At 52.8% G+C, this 13,621-nt stretch overlaps 1 protein-coding gene across 1 annotated transcript; it reads left to right on the top strand.

The window, feature by feature from the left end:
* Positions 1-23: 23 nt before the first annotated feature.
* COCSUDRAFT_64175 (ARM repeat-containing protein) lies at positions 24-12,378 on the top strand (the record flags this gene model as incomplete). Its single annotated transcript, XM_005651816.1, has 21 exons — positions 24-308; positions 433-539; positions 667-790; positions 4,482-4,700; positions 4,831-4,902; positions 5,024-5,117; positions 5,487-5,746; positions 5,990-6,222; positions 6,519-6,693; positions 7,001-7,241; positions 7,434-7,588; positions 7,869-8,012; positions 8,263-8,499; positions 8,821-9,003; positions 9,197-9,378; positions 9,738-9,963; positions 10,259-10,381; positions 10,604-10,781; positions 11,214-11,422; positions 11,762-11,881; positions 12,103-12,378. The coding sequence occupies exons 1-21, from the start codon at positions 222-224 to the stop codon at positions 12,376-12,378; spliced, it is 3,645 nt and encodes a 1,214-aa protein (XP_005651873.1). The 5' UTR covers positions 24-221.
* Positions 12,379-13,621: the final 1,243 nt, after the last annotated feature.

A 13,621-nucleotide genomic window follows, 5' to 3' on the forward strand; every position in this document is an offset into this window, starting at 1 on the left:
CTCTCTTCTCATAAAGATGTGTTCACACGTACATTTGTCAGCTGGTTCCCTTTCGCAGTCCTGCTCAAGCACTTTCCACACGTAAACTCTAGGGAGAGTGACACACCTGGTCCCTGGTTCATCGGCAGTAAACGGAATGCTTGCGCTCAGGAGCAATCGTGGCACACCCTTTGGCGTGCGAGCAGCGCCGTTCAAGCTGCCGGTTGGCTCTGTGGGGCTTCATGGCCTGCGCCCCTGCTTCCGCTACAAACTCCAACCTCCTGCTGCCGAGGGACGGCGTCCCGGTTACGGATGCCGATCAGGCGAAGGTGAGCCCGGCAGGGGTTGCAGCATCGATGACAATGCTGATCATGGGTCCAAAGGGTTCAGCGCAACAGGTGTGCAACCGCTGGAGGGTCCGTGACTCACTCAATTGTGGATGCGGCATGGCAGGAGAGACACCTTTCCGGCTCTACTTTCTGGGACGCCTGGCCGTTCCCGGCGATGTTCCTCTTCACTATGCTGGCAATTTACTCCTTGCGCTGGGACAAACAGGAGAGGTGAGCAGTCTCGAAGTAGCACTGTCAATAGCAACCAGCAGTTTTTCATGGACAGCACGCACCTTTGTGCTTGCTAACAAGTTGTGCTCACAGTAAGCCTGTAGCACACATCAACTTCTGGTTGCAGGCAGGGATCAAGCCATCACTGCCCACCGGAAGTTGCTGGAGGACTTACAGATGTGGCCTCCACTGTGGCAGTGCGCTTGACCGCTGTGTTGGCTGACACAGCTATGTTGGCTGTGTCGGACCGGGTAACTCTGATTGTAGGATTAGCTGCAATCTTTTTTGCACAAAACCCTGTGTTCCGCCGCAGCCAAGCCGCCGTTAACCGCAGCATGCTTGCGCAAGGCGGCATTGTTAAAGCAGTACGGTGCTCAGGCTGTCAAAGAGGCTGACAAGTAGTCAAGTGTGGTCATCATTTCAACGCTGTTGTACATTATGGTGTAAGAGCAACCATTGGTGCAACGCACTCGTTTGCGACGCACCTGCTGCGGTGGACTATGCCCAGACTGGCAGTGCATGCAATCTAGAGATCTCCAGCCTAGCTTAGGCTAGCAAGAAATGTCTGAGACATTGTAACACTGATGGCATCCCAAAAATTTGTTAAGAGAGGACAAGCCTGCGAAGGCCCACTGAGTGCATGAGCACAATGCCGCACCGCTGCGACACCGCTGCAGTATACTATAGTACCACAATCTCGTGATGTTATGATGCGTTATTACATGAGTCTCAATGTGTCTCTGGCCTCAATCTTGGACCAGCCGCAAGATTGGAGCGCATGCAATACCATCTAATATCAGCTCTGCGCATGGGCCGTGCCATATGGATGTGACATCAGCAAAGAATGAACAGATCCGTGCCGACCCTTGACACGTACCACTCTCGTCACAGCTCAGGAGCAATACATGAATATTCATTCGTGTACATTCGGCGATGCGGCCGCTCCTGAGACACCCGCATGTCGCTGTTGAAATCCGTCCCGAGGTTTTGAGCGGTTTGCTAGGGACGGCCCCTCAGCATTCGTGTAAGAAGGGGGTGTAGACCTGTCGGCTGCGAGGGTGCATTTGCGAGTTGACAAGGCTGCTAGCCTGTACAAATCGGCCCCGGGTTCCGGCTGCAGACGGACCTGTGTATGCCCTATGGCCCTCTGGGCTCTGGGTTCACCACTCATACAGAGTATTATCATTATTATTATTCACCTTGATGCAGATGCTGGCCAGCTCCTCTATCAGTCATCACACATTCACCCTGACATCAGCAGGGAATCTCAAGGCCTAGATTGCATCAGGGCAACACAAGTCAACTTGCGCAGCTGCATTAAGATTTCAGATCAAGCTGCCTGCATGTATTTACCAACATGTACGGAAGACGCGGTCTGATGATATCAAGTCTGCATATTGTCAAATCAGTGACATTCAAACTGAGGAACCCAGCTCATGGTCAGCAATACCACATTGGCAGCAACACACAATGAACTTTGGAAGTGGCCCCGCAATAGCCCTTCAGCACTTCCAAGAGAACCAAGAGAATCAGATGAACCCATGGGCCATAACAAACGGAAGCAAGGAGCTCAAAACTTTGCCTCACAAGGCATGGTATAGATAGCACAGCAGCTTGAATGGCTCAAGTTTATGTTTTCGGGTAGCAAACATAGCATAGTCTGATGTGCAGACAACAATACCAACATCAGTCGCGGTGAATTTCAAGCACATGACTCAAAGCACTCAGAGACTAGTCCCAGACCAGCCCAAATCCAAGATTCGAATAGCAATGCTGCAGGTGTGCTGCAAATGGAGCAACCAGTTGCATAGCCCAAATGGCACTCTGGGACACCCCTAGATTGTCAATGTCGTCTAACGTGGCATTCCCACCATGTTAGCAGATTCTGATCTCAAGAGCATTTGCTGTACTTACTGCTGGGACCCAATGGCATGTATTCTATCCACAATACTTCAGGACCATTGTCCAGCAGAGGGCAAATTGTGTAATGGAACTCCAACATTGTCGCCCAGTGGAAGGCAGTCAAGCTGCTAAGGACACGACCCACTTCTGGATCATGCCCTGTTCGCAATTGGTGCCTGAAATTGCAGAAACACGCTCAGGCTAACTTGGCTGCCTGAAATTGAACTTGCATGCACGCTGCTTCAGGACATAAGCCGCCAGCACGCTTTCATTGTTGCAAGCATGAAAACCGGGCTAAGAAGAGCGATAAACATTTCTGCTCTAGGAGTTGGATATCGAGGACGTACCCACGGTGTCCACAATATAATAGGTGGTTGCCTGTGAGAAGGTATGTTTTCGGAAGTTTTCATCGGCGCGACGTTTTCAGCCTGGAAGAGAGTGCTCAGGGCCGATATTAGTGTCGTTGCAATGAATTCTGCGGCGAAAGCCATTTCCCGGGCGTCTGTGCAGTTCGCTGCAAAGCCAAGGAGTGAAAAACTCAGCGTTGTACAGGTAGAAGGAAAAAAAGCAGTCATCCCTTGGAACTTCATGCAGGTAAGCCTTGGTAAGGTGCAAAAGATATTAGAGGGGATGGACCTTACATGTCGGGAATGGCATGGCAGTGTGGTTGCCTTTCCAGTTGTAAATCACACTGTCGCCGACCAACGCGGTGCCATCTTGATAGGGCAGTAGGTTGGCCAGAGTGGGGTTGTCCCAATTGATGGGCCCAGCAGGCGTTGCCATTGGTGCTGCCGCAGGCAGGAACCCTGCAGAAAAGTAGGTGCACCGGTTATCAGCAGGCCCAGGCTAGTTGACAGTCCTTGTAGTTGATGGGCATTACTGCTCCCCTCAGCAGTATGCTTATGCCCTTCAAAAGGCAAAGATAGTGGTCACGAAGCGCTGTTGCCTGCTGTAGACCACTTGTTCCATTCACGGAGATAGAACGCCACTTCAAACCCTTTGCACCCCCTGCACAGGCAAGTCGAGCTACACTGTGCTGAAGCGTCTTTCCCCTCTCAATCAAAACTAGATACGTGTATTCCAACGCGTAAGCTGCTCACCTGCAGCGCAGATGGCGAGAAAAACAGCTGAACGGACGGCGACCTGCGAGCATGAGTTGTATGTAAGTGACGAGGCAGACAGACTTATCAGGGTTAGTGGGGGATGATCCCCTGAAAAAGCTTATAATATTCATTGTACATTTTAAAACAGGCAAATAAGTGGTGCAGCGAAGGATGTTCTCTCTCTGAATTGGATCAGTTCGCCGAGGAAGTCAAACCCTTGCCTTCATGTCTACTTTCGACTCTGCGTGTTGGATGCAACACCAGAAGTCGAGTCTCTTGCCATAAGATCTCTTATGGCAAATTCTGTTGGGGTTAATCTTCAAAAGAGACGTCTTCCGAGGCATCCTGTTTCGAAATTGAAAACTTAAAGGGTCAAACCTATAGGTGTCTCAGGGTTTCCTCCTCAGTCCAGTTCATTGCTCGCGTATTTCCTGCATTATTATTTGATCAACGTGAAATTAAAGTGTCCAGTTCCTGGGAAAGCATTGTCTTCGTACATATCGTTTAAGTGAAGAACTGATGATGCAGTAAAGGCAAGACATTTGCCTTTTGTCGAAGACATGAAGTGCCATTTACAAGAAGTGCCTTTACTCCATCATGCTGGTCATTACGAAAAAATTCTTGTATTGATTTGACAACAACCTAGTGGCATGATCTCTGACTTCTAATATTGTAATTGAAGATCCTTAGATCAAATGGGATCGACTGAGGAAAGGTCGCCCTCTAGCACCTTGGATCTCGTAAAGGTACGAGAGGTTAATATGCAGACACATGCATGTCAAGATAATTTAGCCATGCTGTCAATATATTTCCAGATCATGTCTTTGACTACATTGCTCTTTCACGTCAACTGGACACTTCGCTAAAATCTGCTGTATATTCTTTCAAGACCTGGACACAATAGTGTTCGTTGTTCACAAAGCTGCAGCGCCTGCAGGCAGCCACGAGCTCATTCCATGAGGAGGTTCAGAGGCTCCAGGAGAGTCGCCAGATGCGTGACAGTAACCTGAATGCTCTACCGCTGACAGATGCAGACCTGCGCAAGCTGGACGCCAGTGTCAAGCGCAACACTGCCCTAATCAAGCGGTTGCGCAGTGTGAGCGAGGAGTCCAAAGCTGGCCTGCTCGAGGAAATCTCCCGGACCAACCAATCAAAGGTTGGCATGCCACCTGTGCAATCAGGCACTAGGATGTGCTTATACTGGTCGGCTGCTGAGAATTTGACAGCTGAATGGATACATATGTTTGCCAAAAAATGACCTGAGTGACCTGCATCTATGCGCGCAGTATGTCAGCGAGGCAGTCACTGCCATATCTGAGGCCAATGTGAAGACAAAGGACATTGCGGCTGCAGTCGAGGTAAGCAGCGTGACATTATTTCCAAGGGGGCGGCCTTCTTGTTGTGCATGCTGAGGGCAACACAACATCGGTGGTGCATGCCACGATGTCAAATTTTGTCCTTACAGTAATGCTTGCACAGGTCATCTCTCTGCTGCACCAGCGGTATGCTGAGTTCAGTGGGGAACTCATTGCCAAACTCTATGATGTCTTCATTCCTGCCACGCGGGATGCAGGTGCGATTGTGCAATATCACGATTTGGTGACTTCACTTAGCTGGTCTGGCACATGTTGGTAGAACTCAACAAAATAAGGAACGAGGAACACCATCAGCCGGCTTCCATAATCTATATATCAGTATGATCACTTAGTGTCAAATCCTCTGTGAATTGGAAGCAGATGACTAAAACATTTGTCTGCTGTTTCATTGCTTGTGCGCCGGAAGCAGTGGACGAAGTTTCGTTTTCACATGTGCTCTGCTATGGAAGTACATGATTAGAAGTCCCACTCATTTTGGTGGTCACTCATGTTCACTTGTATGTCTTCCGCTGCTTTTCTCACTTTCATAGGTTCTTAACACCTGTTCTTCTTGAACCACCATGCAGAGGACGAGAGGAGCAGCCTGGCACGGCGGCGCAGTGCGCTGCGGCTGCTGTGCGAGCTGCTGCTGGTGGGCGTGCACCACAACACGCTGCCGCTGGTGGCAGTCGCGCGGCGGCTGGCGGCCGCCGAGTTTGAGCGCGACCCGGCCGGCGCGCAGGCGGCGCTGTCGCTGCTGGCCGGCTTCGCCAAGTGGCACCGCGTGGAGTTCCTGGGGTTCCCCCGCCGGCCCCCCGCCGAGCTGCCGCCTGAAGCGTTACCCCAGGTAAAATTGCGCTCCTGCAGCTCATGAATTCACAGATGAAGTCATCAAGATGATCATACTGCCCTGTTCTGCTTCTATTTTTGTTTATATTTGGCTGTATTTGATATCTCTGCTGCTCCGGCACCCCCGGCTCGGACAGCACAGCACTGAAGCCATGGATTTTCTTAGACTCCGTTTGCACTTCAAGGAAATATAAAAAAGACTCCAACTGTCTGATATTGATCTGGCTTGAAATATGGTCAGGCGGACGGCGCGGAAGAGCCACAGGAGATGAGGGAGGCGCGGTCCCAGCAGGCAGTGGAGCAGGCAGCCTACGAGGAGCAGGCGGCGAGCGCTTTCATGCCTTCCAAGGACAGCCAGGAGCTCTTTATGGCTGCGATGACTCGCGCGTTCGACTGCGGCTGTGAGGCGCTGCTGCGAGACCACGCCGCGCTGGCCAGGACCGAGCACGACAACGAACGCGTGCTCAACAACAGGTGCGGCCCTGTGGTTCCTTCCTTTGCCGCCCAACTGCATGCATGCCCAGAAGGAAGACCCCGGGGCAGGCTTATAAATAGATTACATAGGTAGAGAGAGAGGGGGGGGATAGAGGGTTTATGATTTTCAGAGGCTGAAAGCTCTGTATTGGCGTGCTTGACGGTGCTGCATGCCAGGTGGACTTTTTTATTGCGAAGGGTTGTCACGGCTGGAGATGGCTAGTGTTGTCGGCCTTTTTAATGGTCTCCTGAATTTATGGTGTGATTCTTTGCTGTGAGGCCGGCTGTGACTGCAGGGGCGAGCTGCCAGAGGAAATGGCGGCGGCGTATGAGAAGCAGCACAAGAGCTTTGAGGCGCTCCAGCGGTCGCTGGCGTCCCTGGCAGAGTCCCTGGAACGGGACATGCCTGCGCTGCCAGAAACCACCACGCGCTTCACCGGCGAGGGCAGCGTCTCTGTCATCACCCGCCAGGTCAGCCTCTTTCCACCATCATAAATTTGACATGATCTCTCATTACTCACGTCAGCGTACTCACCTCTGCTGGGTGCATGCAAGGGATTGACAGTGGTTTTGCTGTCAGCAAGGGGCATTGCTACTGCAGCCCACTTGACGAAAGGGTGGCATGGTTTCCATGATCTCAACTCTTGTTGTGCAAGGTGTATTTGCGAGCATTTTGCCACCCCTGTGTCTATTGTCCAATGCCTCTTGGAATTCGGCTGATGAGGAATTTGGATTGAAGTGGTCTAGCATGCATTATGCTCTCACATGTTGAGTGCAGGAGGGTGAGGACTTCAGCACAGGGCCATTTGAGGACGAGGAGACGAGGGCGCTGTATGAGTCGCTGCCAGACATCCGCGCACTGGTGCCGGCACTTCTGCTCGGCACCGCAGAAGCGCAGCAGACAGCGGAGGAGGATGCTGCAGAACAACCAATGGAAGTTGAGGCTTCAGGGGCTGATCGAGCAGCTGATGCCGGCGCAGCTGACACCCAAAAAGAGGCCGCCCAGGAAACCACACCAGGTACCCAAATTCTACTTTGGCCGCTTCATTCTTGGAATGAAAGTCATTTCTCACTTGTCATGTGCACATCCTGCAATCGTGCTGTACGCCTGAATGAAGGCCTGTATCTTCTTGTTGGCACACATTTACCAGCTGGCATGGACCTGAACGCATCATCCTTCCCAGCAAAGTTGTGATGTGTGATGTGTGCAGCAGAGAGTAAGGGTGCGGAGGCGGCAGCACGGCCGGGGAGGGCAGAGGTGGAGGCAGTGGTGGCCTGCCTGCCCACGCTGTGCAGCCGAGAAGAGTGCGACGAGCTGGCCGTCAACTTCTGCTACGTCAACAGCAAGGGCGCCCGCAAACGCATGGTGCTCCCATGCACATCCTCTCTGCATGCAGAATCAAATATGTTGTCCCTGCCATGCATGCCTCGCATCCTTCGCACGATCAATCTCTGTCAAAATACTGTGAGGTATCCAGCCATACTCAAAGGAAGAGTGCACACGCTCAAAAAATCCGAAGCAATGGCACATCATGCCCAGGTATAGGATGGGGCACATATATGATTGGAGCATCGTTATTTTGGGGGGGGGGCTTTGGGCTTGGGGCTCTCTAGGGGGTTGTCAAACCATTGCGGTGCATGTGCAGGCGCGGGCGCTGTTTGATGCGCCGGAGGGGGCGCCGCATCTTCTGGGCTTCTACAGCCGCGTGGCCGCCTCCCTGGCGCAGGTCTTCCCTGATATGGCCGCCGCACTCCTGCGCTCCCTGGAGGAGGAGTTTGCCCTCCTGCAGGTGCCCGTGCCCACCAAACCAGGCAATGGCATGCTGCAACGCATCCCAAGAAGATAGCAATGCAATTTCTGATGGCATGGCGGAAGTTTCCCCAAAGATGGCACTTGGACTGCATGGTTATCGTGCCATAAATGCACGTAGAATTGTGTGCCATACATCCTGGTCGAGACGCGCCAGAGGAGCTGAGGCCAGACTAACAGCAGAGCCCGATTGCGCAACAAGGATGAAGCTCTATTTTTGCCCTTTGCAGGCGCGCAAGGACCCGACGCAGCGTTCGCTGGAGGCGCGGCTGCGAAATGCGCGCTACCTGGCAGAGCTGACCAAGTTCCGCCTGGCTCCCTTCGGCACCTTCTTCTCGCTGCTCAAGCAGCTGCTGGACGACTTTGCAGGCCACAACGTCGACGCGGCCGCCGCGCTCGTCGAGACGGCCGGCCGCTTCCTGTACCGCCTGCCCGAGACGCAGACGCGCATAGCCAACATGCTGGATGTGCGCGACCTATCCCTCAGAGAACTTAAAATGTGCACAGCTTGGAAGGGTCTGTGCATGCTTGCCTCGTCAGATTCTTCGTGCATGAGCATGGACCGTCACGGACTCAATCTGTGGCAGTCTTTCTGGTACAAATCAATCTTCCAGACTCTCGATGTTTTGGCTTCAGCTCAACGGAGGCAGCTCAAAAAGGTTGGGTCGTTTAGTGACATCCTTTTGCTGTGCAGGCACGACAAAAGCAGCTGTATCAGACGTATTTTGAGTGAACGTCAAGAAGGATCGCTTGAAGTGCGTTTTTAATCAGATGCAGCGGTGCGGCAGGTGATGATGAAGCTGAAGAACAGCCGCAACCTGGACGCGCGGCAGAGCATGCTGCTGGACAATGCGTACTATGCCGTGCGGCCACCTGAGCGCGTGGGCGCTCGCCGCAAGCGCCGGCCGCCCGTGCACGAATACGCACGCCACCTCATCCACGACCGCCTCGCCACCGAGCAAGTCAAGCCCGTGCGTCTCTGCTCACAGCTGTTCCTCTCGATTATGCTGATATCCTCATATTTGCTGTACTTCTCTCCAGCAAGCTGTGATGCATATCACACATGCGGTCCCTTGTCAGGCGGGTGTGGCCTTATAAAGTCTGTGCCGGATGTCTAAGAGTATGCATGTGCAAGTGATTGTCCAAGCGGAAGCTGCGCCGCAGGTGTTTCGGAAGCTGCGGCGGCTGGCATGGGCGGAGAATGAGGCGTATGTGGTGCGCTGCATGCTGGCGGCCGCCAAGGGGCGCTTTGATGACCTGCCGCTTGTTGCCAGCCTGGCTGCCGGCCTCTCGCGTTACCACCCCTCCCTTGCCATCGCCCTCCCAGACGCCCTGCTCGAGGAGGCGTGCCACTGCTTTACAGCTGCTTTGTGATCTTATACTGCTCACTCATAGCATGAGGCATGACACATGAGCTGCCACATGTCAAGCTTGTATGTATGCATCAGTCCGCCATGTCTGTAGGGCTGGGCGCAAGCCTTGTGTCTTGTGGCAATCCTGTTGATGTCCCAGCACCATGGCTCTGCCAGAGAGCCCAGGCAAATCAACCACACTGGACAGGGCCTTTTGCCAGGGGGATCCTGAAAGAATTGTGTTGGGGTCTTGCATGTACCGCTGGGTCGCGCAATGTTTTGCTGGCAAGGCAGCTGAATTACAGGATAGTGGACAAGTCAGGGAAGATCGTATCAGAAATGTCTGCATGCAGAAATACAAACCAATGGTGGCTGCAGGTGCGCGTGGGGCTGGAGGCGGGGGAGGAGGGAACGTCGTATCAGAAGCGCGTGGGCCACATGCGGCTGCTGGGCGAGCTGTACAACTACCGCATCATTGACAGTCGCACCGTGTTCGACACCCTCTACACCCTGCTCGCGTTCGGCCATGACTCTCCTGAGACCGCCGCTCTGCTCGACCCACCCACATCCTACTTCCGGGTGCGCTCCACTCTTCCACTGTAGGCCTCTGCACCAAATTCTTGTGCGTGTACACACAGAGCACCTAGGCTGCTTCCATCACAGGCCGGAGCAGGGAAACTGTGAACAGTTGGAGCGTGGAGTGTTGCGCTGTCATGACCTGCCTTATCTGATGCCTCGACCCGGTCTGAGTGCAAGTGGTCACTTTGGGACTAGCTTCATAAGCCCTTTGCTGACTTGTACATTGCATGGTGGTGACAGTTGTGTGATGGGTTCAAGCGCATCGCAGGTGCGGCTGGTTTGCATGCTGCTGCAGACGTGCGGCGGCTACTTCCACAAAGGCAGCGCTGCGCGCAAGCTGGACCGTTTCCTGGCCTACTTCCAGCGCTACATCCTCGCCAAGCCCCCACTGCCCCTCGACATTGACTTTGACGTCCAGGTATTGCTCTGCCTGCACCTGAGTTCCCTGCGTTCCTTTGGGCCTGCCCCCTTGCACCTGGATCTTTCTACCTGCCTCTAGGAATGGTGTACATAAATAACTGGCAAGCAAAGTAGGCAGCACACGTTTGGTGCTTCATCCCATGTAAGCTCAGTCCTCGACATTTACGGTGATAGAACATCTCAAGTGGATGGACGTGGTGAGAAATGTAGGCAAATGCAGGACCTGTTCGAGCATGTGCGGCCGAAGATGAAGCGCCACACAAGTTTCGAGGAGGCGTTTGAGGCGGTGGTGACCATCGAGGCCGAGGATGCGGCGGCGGCTGCGGCAGGAGTGCAGTCAGACAACTCAGACAGCGATGACGGCGGCTCCAGACCAGGCCTCGGCAGCGATGATGAAGGTGACGACCCTCTGCTGCTCAAACTACTTGTCTTGAGGATGCAAGATGGCGGTACCTTGATTTTAGCAGTAGGCATGGCCTTCATGGCTCCCAGTTATCATATTTATGCTCCCGAATGTAGCGCACATGGATTCCAGGGTCCAGAACTGGGCCTGGCCATGGTTTGCTTTGTAACCTGAAGGTGCCATTGACCTTCCATTAGACTTGATGCTTTTAATATGACCGCTGAACAAGGCCCTAATGTCTCCGTTTGTCATGTTCATGCTTCCTGATGGAGGGCACACAATTACCAGGGTCCAGTAATACGCCTGTCCATGGTTTGCTTTGTGGCCTCCAGGTGCCAGGGATCTTCCACATGATTGATATTCTTTTCCTGCAGAGTGTGCCTTCTTCTGCGCACAACAAACCGACATAAGCTTGGTTGGTGTGCAGGTGGGAAGGAGGCGGAGGCGGCGGCGACTGATCGCGATGACATGTCGGAGTCGGGGGTGTCCACAGCAGACGAGGACGAGGAGGTCCGGGTGCTCAATGCAGGGCAGCTGCGGGAGGAGGAATTGGACCCCGATTTTGAACGTGAGCTGGCTGCCCTTGTCAGCGAGCACCAGGGGCCCGGTGCAGCATTCAGTGCTGCCCAACCCCAGGTGATGCCAAGTCCACTCTCTTAGCACATGGCACTTATTCATCTTGCATCGACCTTGGCAACTTGCTGTGCAGAGGACACACAGCGTTGGGATGCACTTTGCCTGATGAAAGCTTGACGGCTACGGTCCCTTGCGCTGCTGATCATATGCAATTTTATCCTCACGTAAGCCTGTTCTGAATACTTGTCCTCTGGCAAGACACAGGGAGAGTCTGGCATGGCAGCAGAGCACATGACCTCACATCAGTCTTGTAAAGCAGGCTGGACCACGCACAGTGCAACTGATGTGATAACACTTTGTCATACCTTTATCGCTGACTATGGCGGCAAATTTGAACAGGCTGGGGAGACAGGGAGCAGCACAGCGACTGTCAGCAATAGAGTGGACCCTGGCGGCACGGTTGCCTTTAAGGTGATGCTGAGGAGAGGCGGCAAGGACGACAAGACGCGCTCCGTGCAGGTGTGCTTTCTGCGCCTAAACATCTCCCACACTCAATTCACGCCTCCAGAACCCTGTGGCTTTCAAGAGACAAGTTCTTCTCACATGCTTTACAGAACTGAGCACTGAGGGACGCACTGATCAAGCCTTGAAGACAGGCCATCAACTTGCCACTTCTTTCATGTCGTTCGATAGTCTTCAGATAATTCAATCTATCACTTTCGGGGACGCTTTGCATGCAGGTGCCTCTGAGCGCAGCCATGGCGGTGCAGCTGCGCAGCAAGGCGGCCAGCGAAGAAACCGAGCGCGCGGAGATCAAGCGCTTAGTACTGCGCGCGAATCAGAACCTCGATCTGGCTGGCCTCGCCAGCACGCCCCGGGGTGGCGCAGGCCGGCCGCCGGCTGTCGCCGCAAAAACCGGCGGTTATTACTCCCGTGGCGGCGGAGCGGCTGGCGGCGCCGGGCGCGGCCGAGGCCGGCGGTATAGCGCTCAGCACGGCAGGGATACACAGACCTGAGTATATTTGCAGCAGGCTTGTGGTACTCGTATGAATGTGATCAAATAATCAAGAATGGCAATACAAACTCAACTCGAGCAGGTGTTTTGGAACAAAAGCAACAGTGAAACAAAAGTTCTACAAGCCCTTGTAGAATGGATGTATGGAGATTCAGGTGCAAGAGGCTAAAGTTGTTCAATAAGAAGCATATGCATGTTGGCTATTCTTGCAGTTTGAAGGCTCCCTTGCGGCCCCATTGAGCCACCATCCTCATTGAATGATGAACTTGTTCTTCCTATAAGTCAAGGTCGTTGAGATCGCATTTGTCTTGTGTAACATGTCTTAGCCTGTGTCTCCAGGCAGAATTTCATGGCTTCCCTGCAAACTCCCTTGTCTTAGAGAAGGCAGGGTAACGTGCACAATGTCATGCGCACTGGCATTTACTCAAGCACTTTCACGGCCCCAAAGGTGGAACTTGGTCATGTTTTGATAAATCAGTCGTAGCATCCCTGGTTGAACAGGAGAGAATGTGAAGTTGTATTCTGTTGCAGTCATATGAAATGAAACAGACCCCAACATGGGTATGATACCGGTCTGAGGATCAACAGTCTCAGGCTGCCCCACATTGTCCTTCTCATGTGCTGCAGTAATTCCCTGGAAGAAAAATTTCTTCTTAATATCTGATGTCAGTATATCATGCCACGAGTGATCAGGTATCCATGCAATGCCATGTGATCATTACATTTCTTTGTAAAAGGTCAAGTCCCTTGAACTCCCAGCTTCCTTTTTCTCACGCACACGTGAAGAAGACACGCTGCCAAATAGATGATGCTACATGACTAGACTGAACAATTGTGGGCTCCCAAGGACCATACAAGGCAAAACACAGATCAGTCCAGACTGCATCACTCAATCTCTCTAGGAGAGAACTTCTGCCAGGCACAGTTGAGAGCAGCAAATCAGCAGTCAAGGTCAATTTAGCAGTCAAGATCAAATTAGCAGTCAAGATCAAATCAGCAGTCAAGATCATTATATGACGCAGATTTCTGAAGAAGGAGGCTGCAATCTCCAGTCTTCATCATCTTTGTGCAAGATGACAGGCACAAGATGCATCACGATCAACATGCCTAAAAAAGGTCTTCAGGGATCTTATTGACTTCACCATATGCTAGACTCGGATGCAAAGCTGCAACGGCAGCCCACTGCGTTGTTGCTTTGCATCACCCAACGTTTAATCTTTGCAGGCAATTGTTGACCTTATCAA

This window comes from Coccomyxa subellipsoidea, assembly GCF_000258705.1.
Source record: "Coccomyxa subellipsoidea C-169, whole genome shotgun sequence".
Classification (NCBI taxonomy): Eukaryota; Viridiplantae; Chlorophyta; class Trebouxiophyceae; family Coccomyxaceae; genus Coccomyxa; species Coccomyxa subellipsoidea.